The sequence below is a fragment of the Micropterus dolomieu genome, linkage group LG07 (assembly GCF_021292245.1).
Source record: "Micropterus dolomieu isolate WLL.071019.BEF.003 ecotype Adirondacks linkage group LG07, ASM2129224v1, whole genome shotgun sequence".
Taxonomy (NCBI): Eukaryota; Metazoa; Chordata; class Actinopteri; order Centrarchiformes; family Centrarchidae; genus Micropterus; species Micropterus dolomieu.
In genome coordinates this window covers 474528-489880 of record NC_060156.1, presented here as the reverse complement: position 1 = coordinate 489880, position 15353 = coordinate 474528, and the positions used below count along the sequence as shown (strand labels likewise).

At 48.1% G+C, this 15353-nt stretch overlaps 1 protein-coding gene across 5 annotated transcripts in view; it reads right to left on the bottom strand.

Moving 5' to 3' along the window:
• Positions 1 to 912: 912 nt before the first annotated feature.
• gtdc1 (glycosyltransferase-like domain containing 1) overlaps positions 913 to 15353 on the bottom strand; it is a 45343-nt gene continuing 30902 nt past the window's right edge. For 2 of the 5 annotated variants that reach the window (XM_046053734.1, XM_046053731.1), the window contains exons 5-11: positions 14399 to 14491; positions 14169 to 14300; positions 11006 to 11115; positions 9768 to 9912; positions 4411 to 4481; positions 4228 to 4319; positions 913 to 1572 (exon numbers count right to left, since the gene is read on the bottom strand). In XM_046053734.1, the coding sequence (XP_045909690.1) occupies positions 1498 to 1572; positions 4228 to 4319; positions 4411 to 4481; positions 9768 to 9912; positions 11006 to 11115; positions 14169 to 14300; positions 14399 to 14491 (718 nt within the window). In that variant the 3' untranslated portion in view covers positions 913 to 1497. Of the gene's footprint in view, positions 1573 to 4227; positions 4320 to 4410; positions 4482 to 6836; positions 7218 to 9767; positions 9913 to 11005; positions 11116 to 14168; positions 14301 to 14398; positions 14492 to 15353 lie in introns of those variants that run through there. The other 3 variants (XM_046053732.1, XM_046053733.1, XM_046053735.1) reach the window with 3 other exon arrangements.

The following is a 15353-nucleotide window of genomic DNA, read 5'->3' as shown; positions in this document are numbered from 1 at the left end:
CCATAATTTAAACCCTGCCTACCATCTCAATTATCAAACTCCAGCAACAGCAAATTAGGTTTTTACTCACGATTATATTTTCTGGTACCGAAATGTTTCACGGTGTTGGTGAATTATTAAAAAAACAAAACACCACGTAATTCCAGGTTGAAATGCATTTTACCGAGCGTGACTGAGATTGTAACAGGTATCATTTCTCTACATGTTATTTTATATTACTGCATTACATTAAAATGTAAAACATTTCTGTGACTGCGTCACTCTTGTAACACTGGTCACTTCGGGTTACAAAAAACCAAGATGGCGAACTGGAGGCTTGAAAACTCGCATGTGCTCCACTTGGTTCTCCGGCCGGAGGTCAGTCCGCTCCTCTGCAGAGCTGAATCAGGACCCGGAGGCCTGAAGCTGCCGACTGAACTCAGCTTCAGCCTGACGAGTCCAACTCTGACTCACCGTCTGATTATATCACGATATTTCATCATCTAATGAAGTTATTGTTTCAAAAGGTTTAATTTATCTCATCTTTGACTTTGTTTGCTAGATTTCTCAAAATATTTAAAGGGTATAATTAAAGTATTATTATTCAATTATCTCTTCTCATATTTCAGAATCAGAAGTACGTTGATCGCCGAGGGGAAATTCTGTTACAACTGCTTAATTTGCATATCAGATATTAAGGAATAGAAATACTACTAGAAAGTAAATGAGTGTGGATATGTACAGTATTTTACAGTATTAACAGAAGTGCCATGATAAACAGTAGTAGTGGAGAAAATACTAGAACTAATCTCTGTCTCTTAATATTCACTCAGCAGCCTCTTGTTTTTATCTTGGCAGGACAGTGCTTCCATACCAGTCTTACTTTTTCTAACTATTTATTGATTAACAGACAGACGTGAGTTGATCAGATCGTAATCAAAATAAGAAACTTTATTTGTATTAAAACATCCTCTCAGTTGTTTGGATGAAACACTTCAGGACCTGGTTGTGGGTTTGTGACGGTGATGTGGCCTCAGTGGCTACGTCTGGAGATCCACTTTATTCTGGTTTCTGCTGGGTCCTGGACCTGGCAGCTCAGGTGGAGCTGCAGACTGAAACCACAGCCTGGCTGCCGCTCAGTCGCTGTGGTGAACAACAGAAACTCACGAGCACAAAGGATAAAAATGGATGGAGCCGGATCTATGAGGTGGCACCGCCTGTGGAAACATGAAAGCTTTTACACGGTGACCCCCCTCCTTTAAACCCAAACCACACACATAAAAGAAAGTTCTCCTCCGGCCCGAGAGGACGGTTTACAGGTCCAGACTCTGCGTCTCCAGCCCGCCACACTGCCTTTTTGATTTGGGGGCTCAAAAGGTGCCTGGGACGGGCTGGGAGTCACGGCGCGTTCTGCGGGCCGTGGCGTCGAGTCAAGCATGACGACGGGCTGGCAGACGCTCCGGCGACCTCAGAACAAGCCGGCGCTAATGGAGTGAAGTCAGAGCTGCCGCGGTGCGTTCAGGGACCCTGCGCTGCCAGCAGAGTCTCAAAACGCTCCTTCAGAGAAGTCCAGGAGAAGGAGGAGGTGTCGACCTTAACCAAGAAGAAGAAGAAGATCACAAACTTAAACTTTCAGATATTCATCTGCATTTAAACACATTTAAACGAGCTAACAGTTAAAGTTTAATATGCTGGGAAATTAAATGAACATCTTCATTTAGCTCAGAGTTAGCTTCAAGTACCTTTTGTTTTGCCTAACTTAGCACAAAGACTATCTGACTTACATGTTGCACCTTGTTAGCTAACAAGCTAGTCACCGATCCATCCTGTAGCTTGGGTTAGCTGACTGGAGCCAGGGGTCAAGGGCTAGAAGCTAACTCTGAGCTAACTGGACCAAGAAGCTAACTTGGAGCTAATTGGATCTAGGAGCTAACTCTGAGCTAAATGGACATAGAAGTAACTGAGCTAACTGGACCTAGAAGGTAACTGAGCTAACTGAACCTAAAAGCTAACTGAGCTAACTGAACCTAGAAGCTAACTCTGAGCTAACTGGACACAGAAGCTAACTGGACCTAGAGCTAACTGGATATAGAAGCTAACTCGGAGCTAACTGGACCTAGAAGCTAACTCGGAGCTAACTGGACCAAGAAGCTAACTCTGAGCTAACTGGACCTGAAGCTAACTGAGCTAACTGGACATAGAAGCTAACTCTGAGCTAAATGGACATAGAAGCTAACTCTGAGCTAACTGGACATAGAAGCTAACTGGATCTAGAAGCTAACTCGGAGCTAACTGGACATAGAAGCTAACTCTGAGCTAACTGGAAGGTAACTGAGCTAACTGGACCTAGAAGGTAACTGAGCCAACTGAACCTAAAAGCTAACTGAGCTAACTGAACCTAGAAGCTAACTCGGAGCTAACTGGACACAGAAGCTAACTGGACCTAGAGCTAACTGGATCTAGAAGCTAACTCGGAGCTAACTGGATCTAGAAGCTAACTCGGAGCTAACTGGACCTAGAAGGTAACTGAGCTAACTGAACCTAAAAGCTAACTGCGCTAACTGAACCTAGAAGCTAACTTGGAGCTAATTGGATCTAGGAGCTAACTCTGAGCTAACTGGACCTAAAAGCTAACTTGGAGCTAGTTGGATCTAGGAGCTATCTCTGAGCTAACTGGACCTGAAGCTAACTGAGTTAACTGGACATAGAAGCTAACTCGGAGCTAACTGGACCTAGAAGGTAACTGAGCCAACTGAACCTAAAAGCTAACTGAGCTAACTGAACCTAGAAGCTAACTTGGAGCTAATTGGATCTAGGAGCTAACTCTGAGCTAACTGGACCTAGAAGGTAACTCAGGGCTTACTGGACATAGAAGCGAACACTAAGCTAACTCTGAAATCCAAGCTAACTAGACATAGAAGCTAACTCGGAGCTAACTGGACACAGAAGCTAACTGAGTTAACTGAACCTAAAAGCTAACTGAGCTAACTGGACCTAGAAGCTAACTCTGAGCTAACTGGACACAGAAGCTAACTGAGTTAACTGGACCAAAAAGCTAACTCGGAGCTAATTGGACCTGGAAGCCAACTCGGAGTTAACTGCACATAGAAGCTAACTGAGTTAACTGAACCTAGAAGTTAACTCGGAGCTAACTGGACCTAGAAGCTAACTCTGAGCTAATTGGACCTAGAAGCTAACTGGACCTAGAGCTAACTGGATATAGAAGCTAACTCGGAGCTAATTGGACCTGGAAGCTAACTCGGAGCTAACTGGACATAGAAGCTAACTGAGCTAACTGGACCTAAAAGCTAAATCGGAGCTAACTGGACACAGAAGCTAACTGAGTTAACTGGACCTAAAAGCTAACTGAGCTAACTGAACCTAGAAGCTAACTTGGAGCTAATTGGATCTAGGAGCTAACTCTGAGCTAACTGGACCTAGAAGGTAACTCAGGGCTTACTGGACATAGAAGCGAACACTAAGCTAACTCTGAAATCCAAGCTAACGAGACATAGAAGCTAACTCGGAGCTAACTGGACACAGAAGCTAACTGAGTTAACTGAACCTAAAAGCTAACTGAGCTAACTGGACCTAGAAGCTAACTCTGAGCTAACTGGACACAGAAGCTAACTGAGTTAACTGGACCAAAAAGCTAACTCGGAGCTAATTGGACCTGGAAGCCAACTCGGAGTTAACTGCACATAGAAGCTAACTGAGTTAAATGAACCTAGAAGTTAACTCGGAGCTAACTGGACCTAGAAGCTAACTCTGAGCTAATTGGACCTAGAAGCTAACTGGACCTAGAGCTAACTGGATATAGAAGCTAACTCGGAGCTAATTGGACCTGGAAGCTAACTCGGAGCTAACTGGACATAGAAGCTAACTGAGCTAACTGGACCTAAAAGCTAACTGAGCTAACTGAACCCAGAAGCTAACTTGGAGCTAACTGGACCTAGAAGGTAACTCAGGGCTTACTGGACATAGAAGCGAACACTAAGCTAACTCTGAAATCCAAGCTAACTGGACATAAAAGCTAAATCGGAGCTAACTGGACACAGAAGCTAACTGAGTTAACTGGACCTAAAAGCTAACTGAGCTAACTGAACCTAGAAGCTAACTCGGAGCTAATTGGACACAGAAGCTAACTGAGTTAACTGGACCTAGAAGTTAACTCGGAGCTAACTGGACCTAGAGGCTAACTCTAAGCTAACTGGACATAGAAGCTAGGTTCTGGTTTTAGTCGGTCACCTTAACGTTGTGTCGTCGGGCGATGTCGGGCCTCCTGCAGAGTCCCTGCAGCCGTTTACAGAGCTGCTCAGGTGTGGAGTACAGGTACTCTGCTGCATTAGAGAACAGAGAAGAAGAAGCTACAGCTCCACACAGACACGTGACTCAACCAGAGTTCACTTTAAAATCACATGTTTTTATCACCTGGGAATATTTCAGGATACACCAAAGCCTTCGGACAAAGAGGATAACAGCCGCAGTGAACCGCTTCCAACCTGTGGAACATTAATACACAGCATTAAACACTGAGATAATAATAATAATAAATTCAGGGTGTGAGGACGTTCTAACGATGATCCATCATCTGCAGCATTAAAGCAACCGTTCAACATTTAGAGAAAAGTGTTCACGTTGAGACCCAGCTGCTGGTTAGCTTAGCTTAGCTTAAAGTAACAGAGCAAACAGAATACCTGCTCGGTTTAACAGTCTCACTGCGGGTCAGATCAGTTGGTAACGCTGAACTGATGTGAACCCTGCTGACCAGAGACGCCCCAGATTTTAATATTTTGAAGATCATTTATTAATAATTGATGACTTTTCAATCTCACTCCTCACCATCTCTTTCATGCTGGAAACATTCATATTTAAACAGCAGATCTGACTGAGCTCCACAGAGTTTCATCAGAAACAAACCGGATTCATGAAGAACTGCTTTGAAAATGATCAGAGGTCTGGTCTGAGGGTCTGAGGGTCTGAGGGTCTGAAGGTCTGAGGGTCTGAGGGTCTGAGGGTCTGAAGGTCTCAGGGTCTGAAGGTCTCAGGGTCTGAGGGTCTCAGGGTCTGAGGGTCTGTAGGTCTGAAGGTCTGAAGGTCTGAGGGTCTGTAGGTCTGAGGGTCTGAAGGTCTGAGGGTCTGAAGGTCTCAGGGTCTGAAGGTCTGAGGGTCTGAGGGTCAAAAGGTCTGAGGGTCTGAAGGTCTGAGGGTCTGAAGGTCTGAGGGTCTGAAGGTCTGAGGGTCAAAAGGTCTGAGGCTCAAAAGGTCTGAGGGTCAAAAGGTCTGAGGGTCTGAGGGTCAAAAGGTCTGAAGGACTGAGGGTCTGAAGGTCTGAAGGTCCGAGGGTCTGAAGGTCTGAGGGTCAAAAGGTCTGAGGGTCAAAAGGTCTGAGGGTCAAAAGGTCTGAAGGTCTGAGGGTCTGAGGGTCTGAAGGTCTGAGGGTCTGAAGGTCTGAGGGTCTGTAGGTCTGTAGGTCTGTAGGTCTCAGGGTCTGAAGGTCTGAAGGTCTGAGGGTCTGTAGGTCTGTAGGTCTCAGGGTCTGAGGGTCTGAAGGTCTGTAGGTCTGAAGGTCTGAGGGTCTGAAGGTCTGAGGGTCTGAGGGTCTGAAGGTCTGAGGGTCTGAGGGTCAAAAGGTCTGAGGGTCTGAGGGTCTGAAGGTCAAAAGGTCTGAGGGTCTGAGGGTCAAAAGGTCTGAGGGTCTGAGGGTCTGAAGGTCTGAGGGTCTGAGGGTCAAAAGGTCTGAGGGTCTGAAGGTCTGAAGGTCTGAGGGTCTGTAGGTCTGAGGGTCAAAAGGTCTGAGGGTCTGAGGGTCTGTAGGTCTGAAGGTCTGAGGGTCTGAGGGTCTGAAGGTCTGAGGGTCTGAAGGTCTGAGGGTCTGAGGGTCAAAAGGTCTGAGGCTCTGAGGGCCTGAAGGTCCAGCTCTCTGATCTGGATCACTGAGGTCAGGTCTGTGATGTGAGTAAATGTTTTCGTTCCCTCTCACATATAATTATCTGACTGCTGAATGACATCATCACGCCGCAGGACTGACGACCAATAATCGGATCAAAGCGAACGCAGTGAGCCGACGACACGCCAGACTGAGCTGCTAGCATTTAGCATGTTAGCCTGTTCCTATGCTAACATTAGCCACCTAGAGAGAGAGTGAAGTATTGTTTGTTGTATTTCTACTGTGCGCAGTAAATAAGTACACATGATGTGTATAAAAACTGTGAATATGAATTAAAATAATTCATATTTATTGTTCTTTATTCTTTCAGATGATTTAATGGATGTAGAAGAAGAGCAGGAGCCATCTTGTGATGATCTGCGCTCTCACAGAACTCCATGTTAATATTAACCCTTTTTAAAGTCCACATCTCTGCAGGTCTGTATGAACACCACCGCGCTGAGCATCAGCAGAGCGCCGCGGGGGGGCCGAGGGTCCCGGTCCCTCCTGGTTTGGCATCAAAGATAAAACACAAACATCACTTCCCCCTCAGGGACGACACTTCTTCTCTCTGCCATAATTAGCTCACGACTTCGTTATCACACGGGGGGAACAGTTTGCCGTCTGCTCTCATTAAACAAACAACACTTTTATTCATTCACATCCAGCACGTCACCGTCTCCGCCTGCTGTTAGCGCCACTGTGGACGCTAACGCCAAAACTGCTAACTGGAGACGCAGCTAATTAATAAACTAGAATGAGCTTTTCTTGTACTTTAATTAGACGGATCTCTGAAACATTAATGAGCAGTTCTTCTTCTGCTAGCACCACACAGCTAACGCGTGTGCTAAATGTTAGCATGATATCAGGTTAGCCCCCGTGTGTCCTGATCTCAGGGTTAATGAATCAAAATAAACTGCGTGCTGAATTCAGGGTTTTTCTTCTTTTATTAAAAAGACAACAGGAGTCTGGTGTGGAGCTGATGTGCTGAGCGCAGATCCAAATAAATATCTCAGACCTCCAACATGAATCAGGTGAAGATCAGACGGTGGGCACCGCGGGCCGGACGCTCACAGAGCTGTTTGATTGGCTGTGCTTCAGAGAGCGGAGCGTCTGATTGGCTGCTGTAGTTCAGCCCGCAGCTCGGGTCCACCTGACTGAACGTGTGATCAGAGACTCGGCTGCAGAGCTCAGGTGACTGAAGTCTGACTGAAGTCTGGTCCACAAACAAACCACCTGAGAGGCTGCTGGTCCCTGCTGAGAGCCCACACCTGCAGGTCTCTACAGGCTTCTGATCTGACGAGACCACCTGAGGAACAGAGTCAGGACCCTCTGAGTCTGAGGGGTCGGATTTACTGCACACATACTGAGCTCTGAGAGAGAGCTGAAATCTTTCTGCTGGAACACAATTAATGTGCTGGAACTCTGCTGAAGCTTGTTTTACATTGAGGACAGGTGAGGACAGACAGGCGAGGACAGACAGGCCAGGACAGACGAAGACGGACAGGCATGTGAGGACAGATGAGAACAGACAGGCCAGGACAGACAGGCCAGGACAGACGAAGACGGACAGGCAGGTTAGGACAGGTGAGGACAGACGAAGACGGATAGGCAGGTTAGGACAGGTGAGGACAGACAGGCCAGGACAGACAGGCCAGGACAGACAGGCGAGGACAGACGAAGACGGACAGGCAGGTTAGGACAGGTGAGGACAGACGAAGACGGATAGGCAGGTTAGGACAGGTGAGGACAGACAAAGACGGACAGGCAGGTTAGGACAGGTGAGAACAGACGAAGATGGACAGGCAGGTGAGGACAGACAGGTGAGGACAGACAGGCGAGGAGAGGCATGTGATGACAGACAGGCGAGGACAGACAGGTGATGACAGACAGGCCAGGACAGACGAAGACGGACAGGCAGGTTAGGACAGGTGAGGACCGACAAAGACGGACAGGCAGGTTAGGACAGGTGAGAACAGACGAAGATGGACAGGCAGGTGAGGACAGACAGGTGAGGACAGACAGGTGATGACAGACAGGCCAGGACAGACGAAGACGGACAGGCAGGTTAGGACAGGTGAGGACAGACAGGTGAGGACAGACGAAGATGGACAGGCAGGTTAGGACAGACGAAGACGGACAGGCAGGTGAGGACAGACGAAGACGGACAGGCAGGTGAGGACAGACGAAGACGGACAGGCAGGTGAGGACAGGTGAGGACAGACGAAGACGGACAGGCAGGTTAGGACAGACAGGTGAGGACAGACAGGTTAGGACAGGTGAGGACAGACGAAGACGGACAGGCATGTTAGGACAGGTGAGGACAGGCAGGTGAGGAGAGGCAAGGACAGACAGGCAGGTGAGGACAGGTGAGGAGAAGTGAGGACAGAAAGGTGATGACAGACAGGCGAGGACAGACAGGTGATGACAGACAGGTGATGACAGACGAAGACGGACAGGCAGGTTAGGACAGACGAAGATGGACAGGCAGGTTAGGACAGGTGAGGAGAGGCGAGGACAGACAGGTGATGACAGACGAAGACGGACAGGCAGGTTAGGACAGGTGAGGCCAGACAGGTGATGACAGACGAAGACGGACAGGCAGGTGAGGACAGACAGGTGATGACAGACAGGTGAGGACAGACGAAGACGGATAGGCAGGTGAGGACAGACAGGTGATGACAGACAGGTGAGGACAGACGAAGATGGACAGGCAGGTTAGGACAGACAGGTGAGGACAGACGAAGACGGACAGGCAGGTTAGGACAGACAGGTGAGGACAGACAGGTTAGGACAGGTGAGGAGAGGCGAGGACAGACAGGTGATGACAGACGAAGACGGACAGGCAGGTTAGGACAGGTGAGGACAGGCAGGTGAGGAGAGGCGAGAACAGACAGACAGGTGAGGACAGGTGAGGAGAGGTGAGGAGATAAAGGTGATGACAGACAGGCGAGGACAGACCGGCAGGTGAGGACAGACAGGCAAGGACAGACCGGCAGGTGAGGACAGACAGACAGGTGAGGACAGACAGACAGGACAGACAGACAGGGGAGGACAGACAGACAGGACAGACAGACAGGCGAGGACAGACAGACAGGCGAGGACAGACAGGTGAGGACAGACAGACAGGTGAGGACAGACAGACAGGCGAGGACAGACAGACAGGTGATGACAGACAGACAGGCGATGACCGACAGACAGGCGAGGACAGACAGACAGGCGAGGACAGACAGACAGGCGATGACAGACAGACAGGCGAGGACAGACAGGCGAGGACAGACAGACAGGTGAGGACAGACAGGTGAGGACAGACAGACAGGCGAGGACAGACAGACAGGTGAGGACAGACAGGTGAGGACAGACAGACAGGCGAGGACAGACAGACAGGCGATGACAGACAGACAGGCGAGGACAGACAGGTGAGGACAGACAGGCGAGGACAGACAGACAGGTGAGGACATACAGGTGAGGACAGACAGACAGGCGAGGACAGACAGACAGGTGATGACAGACAGACAGGCGAGGACAGACAGACAGGCGAGGACAGACAGACAGGTGATGACAGACAGACAGGCGAGGACAGACAGACAGGTGAGGACAGACAGACAGGCGAGGACAGACAGGCGAGGACAGACAGACAGGTGATGACAGACAGGCGAGGACAGACAGACAGGTGAGGACAGACAGACAGGTGAGGACAGACAGGCGAGGACAGACAGACAGGGGAGGACAGACAGACAGGGGAGGACAGACAGGCGAGGACAGACAGACAGGTGAGGACAGACAGGCGAGGACAGACAGACAGGGGAGGACAGACAGGTGAGGACACACAGGGGAGACGAGATCGTCACAAACTCACATGGCGACCCCGAAGAACTCGTGTTTGGCGGTGGAGACGACCACGTCGGCCTGACTCAGCACTCGCAGGTAGTCCTCTTTGCCGGGCAGGAAGCCCCAGTTCAGGATGTGACGGTCCAGCTGACGTCTGGCCTCCGAGAAGATCTCTGCAGAGCAACAGGAGGAGAAGAAGAAGAGCCGTGCAGGTGAGTCTGTGAGGGCGGCTTTCAGGTAACAAGTTTATAATTATCATCAGAAGAAGAAGTGAAGGAAAATAAGAAACCATATTCAGTAAGTGGAGCCAGTATTTATTGTCTTCGTGTGTCCTTTTCTGAATATATTTATATTTTACTCTGCGCTGCGACTTCCTCACGTAAACCCTGCTGCCGTCTGACAGGAACAAATAAAGAAAATGAGACCAAACACAGTTTTAAAAAAGCCGGACGTTTATGAATCTGGACGTTTATGACAGGAGCAGGAAGACAAACAGGTGAGGGGTGAAAATAATCAATACTCTGACCCTATTAACAAAATCAAAGTCGATTAAAATTGTCCTAATGTGATTGCCTTCCCAGCGCTCATAAAGCTAATCAGTGAGTATGAAGCAGGATTTACGGTCAGCGTGTTTCTGCTGCAGTAAAACTTTACGTCTCAATATCTCAGAGTGAGTTCATTAAGCTAAGAGACGCACACAGTCATTACAGCATCATCAGCTGATGATACACAGCGTGTTGATCAATTAAAAACGCCGCTCGGGCCTGAGAGCGGCGCCGACCTTTGACCTCGTCGGAATCTAATCACACAGAGATGATTATTTACCTGCAGACCGAGTTTGTAAAGGTGAAACTAAAGTCAGAGCAGGGAACTCTCAGGCCTCCATGCTGCAATACTGCAGTACTGAATACTACCTGTGCTGCGGCTCACGACACCTGACAAACAGTCCAGGTGGTGTAACAGTATCTGTATTAATGCACATTTACATATTTATACCCCACAACAGCTCCATGTTTGTAGTTTGTATGCAGAATAACTTGTAGTTCTTTCTCACTTTTTCTGAACTTTGTCTACCTTCTTTGGTTCTTCTGTAAACTCCTTGGAACAACCTGTTCATTCACCCTCAGATATGTGGACTGGATATATATATATATATATATATATATATATATATATATAATATCAACGAAAGCAGACAGAGTTGATCCTACTGTGAAATAATGAACAAAACTCCTTCATTTAGTAAATATATATGTGCGTGTTCACCTGGTGGATCGGTGAAAGTCTCTCCGAGCACCGACAGGTGAAAGTCGACTCGTCTCTCCTTCAGTTTGATCAGAGTGGAGAAGAAGAGCTCGGGGTTTTTATCATGCTCCCTGCAAACACACAGAGAAGGAGTTACTGCAGGAGGAGGAGGAGGTTATTGAGTTTAAATGTTATTATATATGTTGCTGTTAACTTCTGTGTGTGCAGCACGAAGGAACGACGAACACTCTTATTATACAGCCTGATATTTATATTTAACCAGGAGAGTCTCATTGGGAGACCTACACGCCAACGCGCAGATGTCACGCGGTGATGTCACGCGGTGATGTTGTGATGTCACGCAATGACGTCATGTGGTGATGCTGTGATGTCACGCGGTGATGCTATGCGGTGATGCTGTGATGTCACGCAATGACGTCATGTGGTGATGCTGTGATGTCACGCGGTGATGCTATGCGGTGATGTTGTGATGTCACGTGGTGATGCTGTGATGTCACGCAATGACGTCACGTGGTGATGCTGTGATGTCACGCGGTGATGCTATGCGGTGATGTTGTGATGTCACGTGGTGATGCTGTGATGTCACGCGGTGATGCCGTGAAGCTCTGCAGCTGACAGTGACATCACCATCCCTCGCCCCGACCTCACGGCACTAACGTGCAGCTTTGTTATTTTCATAGGTCTCTCTTTATTTCTGTCACATGACGCTCTGACGGTCATGTGACTTCTGACTGATGTCAGCTGCGTCCTTCTTTTAGATTCATGTTCATCTATTTATATTCAGGATGAGAAAAGAGAGTCTTTGTTTATGGATTTGTTTCATTTGTACAAAGCAAATAAAAGCAGAAGAAGTGTGGAGGACTGAGCATGCTCAGTGAAGAGCTCATTAATATTCATTTCAAACTCCGATGGTCTCATGTAAAGCCGAGTGATTAAATATTCTGCTTCATGTTGAACCCAAGAGGAGCTTTTTAAAATTCAAATATTATTTACTAAGATTCACAATGTGAGTGTGAAAAGCACAAACTGCACCTCGTGAACAGACACAGCAGAAACACGATTTAACACAGCTTCTGTAAAGGTTTTCAAAGAAACAAGTTTAAACCCAACACGGACGACGCGTTCAGGTGACGTGCGTGTGGATGGCGGACGGAGATTATCGATCAATCTCAAATATTTTCTCAGTTAATCAGTGACTTGTTTGATAAAATGAGTCAAGAGGAAGAAAGAAATATTAAAATAGAGCTGCTCAAAACCATCAATCGATTAGTAAAATAGTGTCCGCGGTGGACTCGGCGCTCGGTTCTTCGGTCCAGCTGATCGATCTCTCCGAGGTTAAACGTGTTCCGGCCTACAAAATAAGAGCGTTGCGTTTCCTGCCGATTGTTTCAATCAGTACGTGGCTCCTCTGATCCTGATCAACATGCTGCTCTCACACAGATTTAACCCCCCGACCCCCCCATCCTCACCTGGAACAGCTGTTCACCCCCCCGCAGCAGCAGCAATAAGACGGAGCTGTAATCTGAGGATCGGGGCCACGCACAGATTAAAGCAAACAGACGAGGAGCTCCAATCACAGATTAACAGAAATCAGAATAAAAGCCGGCTGCAGCTTTAATCCATCTGTGTTTTTGCTCAGTTCAGAGCAGATTACACGACGGCTGCTGTTGTTACTGATACAAGAGAAGCTGAAAAACACCGCCGCACCAGCACGCTGCTCAGGGACGCCACGGCGGCCCCCCACAGCCAATGACCGCGGCCTGAAAACTCAAAGCCGATTCATCGAGATGATCGGAAGCATCGCATATCAGCAGATCTGAGATCTATCAGACCGCTGACAGAGACAGGAAGTGAAAATCACTTTACTCACAGACTTCAGAATAAAAGGCATTTATTCTGTGATGAAAAGCTGCGTGTTTCTTCTTCTGGCTGTTGGGACGTGCACGAGTGAAACCGTTTATTTCTATTACTCTTTTAGATTTTGTCAATATTACACACACACACAAATCCTGTCCCCTGTAATCTGCTGCTGTTGTTTATAACGTGTTTATTCCATATTTATTAGGTTTTACATTAATGAGTGTCTACTTCCATCTGAAGGACAGAGGACACTCGTTTGAGGACCAGCAGGTGCACATTTTAGACAGAGAAGATGGATGGTTTGAAAGAGGTGTCAAGGAAGCATCTACACCAGGGTGGAGAAGCCGTCATTGAACAGGGGAGGGGGTCTACGCCACCACTTATCCCCCACTTACAATGCTGTCCTTTCATCACTTCCCAGGAAACTCAACAAACGTAACCTATTGGCCTCAGGTGAAGATACCAACGATGGTCGTTCAGTCTTGGCCTCAGGTGAAGATACCAACGATGGTCGTTCAGTCTTGGCCTCAGGTGAAGATACCAACGATGGTCGTTCAGTCTTGGCCACAGGTAGTCTTAACGACCGTAACGACTGTCGTCACAGCAACAAGGAACACTAACGAACCGGCGGTATCGATGACCCGGGCCAACGACCCCACGGAGGTTAAATAGCTGAGTTTCTCTGCCAGTCAGTCAGAACTGAAGAAGTCCTTTGGATGAGGGACAAAACGTCTTCCAGTATCTTCAACCAAGTCCAGCTGCCCTTGATTTTAACCTTCATTGGAGAACTATGACCTGGATGACTGAGAACCTTCATAGACATATATTAATATGTCATACATGTAAAATGCTACCAGTCAATAAAGCTCTTTCTGATTCATCTACTGTCCATTTCACTGTCCGCCGTTTGTTTTGTGACAAGTTGTAAAATAATCAGCTAATGAATAAAGTTTTTTTTATTTGACCTCTTTTTTGGTTTATTATAAAGGACTTCACTTTCATATTTTCTCGTAATTACAACTTTACTTTTTATGACTTTTCCAAGTAAATTAGATCCGATTATCTGATTTTAAAATATTTTGAACGGGTGAAGACTTCACCCTTCTTAAATTCAAATTTATTCATATATCAGATTTAAAAAGCAAAGTGCTGTCCAAGACACACAAACAAGACGAGAGAAAAGGTCGAAACCAACGAAAAGAGGAACAGAGGAGGGAACGTGTGAAAGCTCTGATGATTTGAAACCTTAAAATCAGTCCCGAAGAAGACGGGGAGGAGCAGGTGTGGTGAGCTACATACTCACCAGCGGTGAGGCCAGACGATGTGCAGAGGGTTCACCTGGTCTGAGCTGCCCGCCTCACTAACTGGTCTCTGGTCCCCTCTGGGTTCTGAAGTGGACTGATGTGGATCCTCCTGCTCAGACCTGTCGGGGTCACTGGTCACCAACACATCCCATAATAGTGAGAAGAAGATCAAGAAGAGATATTTAACCGCTGCAGCGGAGGTTAAATCTTAGTATCTTATTCTTGTTACCGTCGAGTCTGCTGCTCCACCTGCGGGGTGATGATGTCATCAGCGTGAGACGGCTCTGCGGGCCTCCGGAGGAGTTTGTGTTCGGGCAGCAGTCTGAAAAAAAACAACAGAGGAAGAATCAGCAAATAAACACAGAAGCGTCCCGCAGTCCTGAATGCTCCTGAACGCCTCATGGCCACGACGGGGGAGGAGGGAGGGAGGACGAGGAGACAAAGCGAGGGAGGAGCGAGGACACAAACTGAGGGAGGAGTGAGGACACAAACTGAGGGAGGACGAGGAGACAAAGCGAGGGAGGACAAGGAGACAAAGCGAGGGAGGACGAGGAGACAAACGGAGGGAGGACGAGGAGACAAACTGAGGGAGGAGCGAGGACACAAACTGAGGGAGGAGCGAGGAGACAAACTGAGGGAGGAGCGAGGAGACAAAGCGAGGGAGGACGAGGAGACAAACTGAGGGAGGACGAGGAGACAAACTGAGGGAGGAGCGAGGACACAAACTGAGGGAGGAGCGAGGAGACAAACTGAGGGAGGAGCGAGGAGACAAAGCGAGGGAGGACGAGGAGACAAACTGAGGGAGGACGAGGAGACAAACTGAGGGAGGAGCGAGGACACAAACTGAGGGAGGAGCGAGGAGACAAACTGAGGGAGGAGCGAGGAGACAAAGCGAGGGAGGACGAGGAGACAAACTGAGGGAGGACGAGGAGACAAACTGAGGGAGGAGCGAGGACACAAACTGAGGGAGGAGCGAGGAGACAAACTGAGGGAGGAGCGAGGAGACAAAGCGAGGGAGGACGAGGAGACAAACTGAGGGAGGACGAGGAGACAAACTGAGGGAGGAGCGAGGACACAAACTGAGGGAGGAGCGAGGAGACAAACTGAGGGAGGAGCGAGGAGACAAAGCGAGGGAGGACGAGGAGACAAACTGAGGGAGGACGAGGAGACAAACTGAGGGAGGA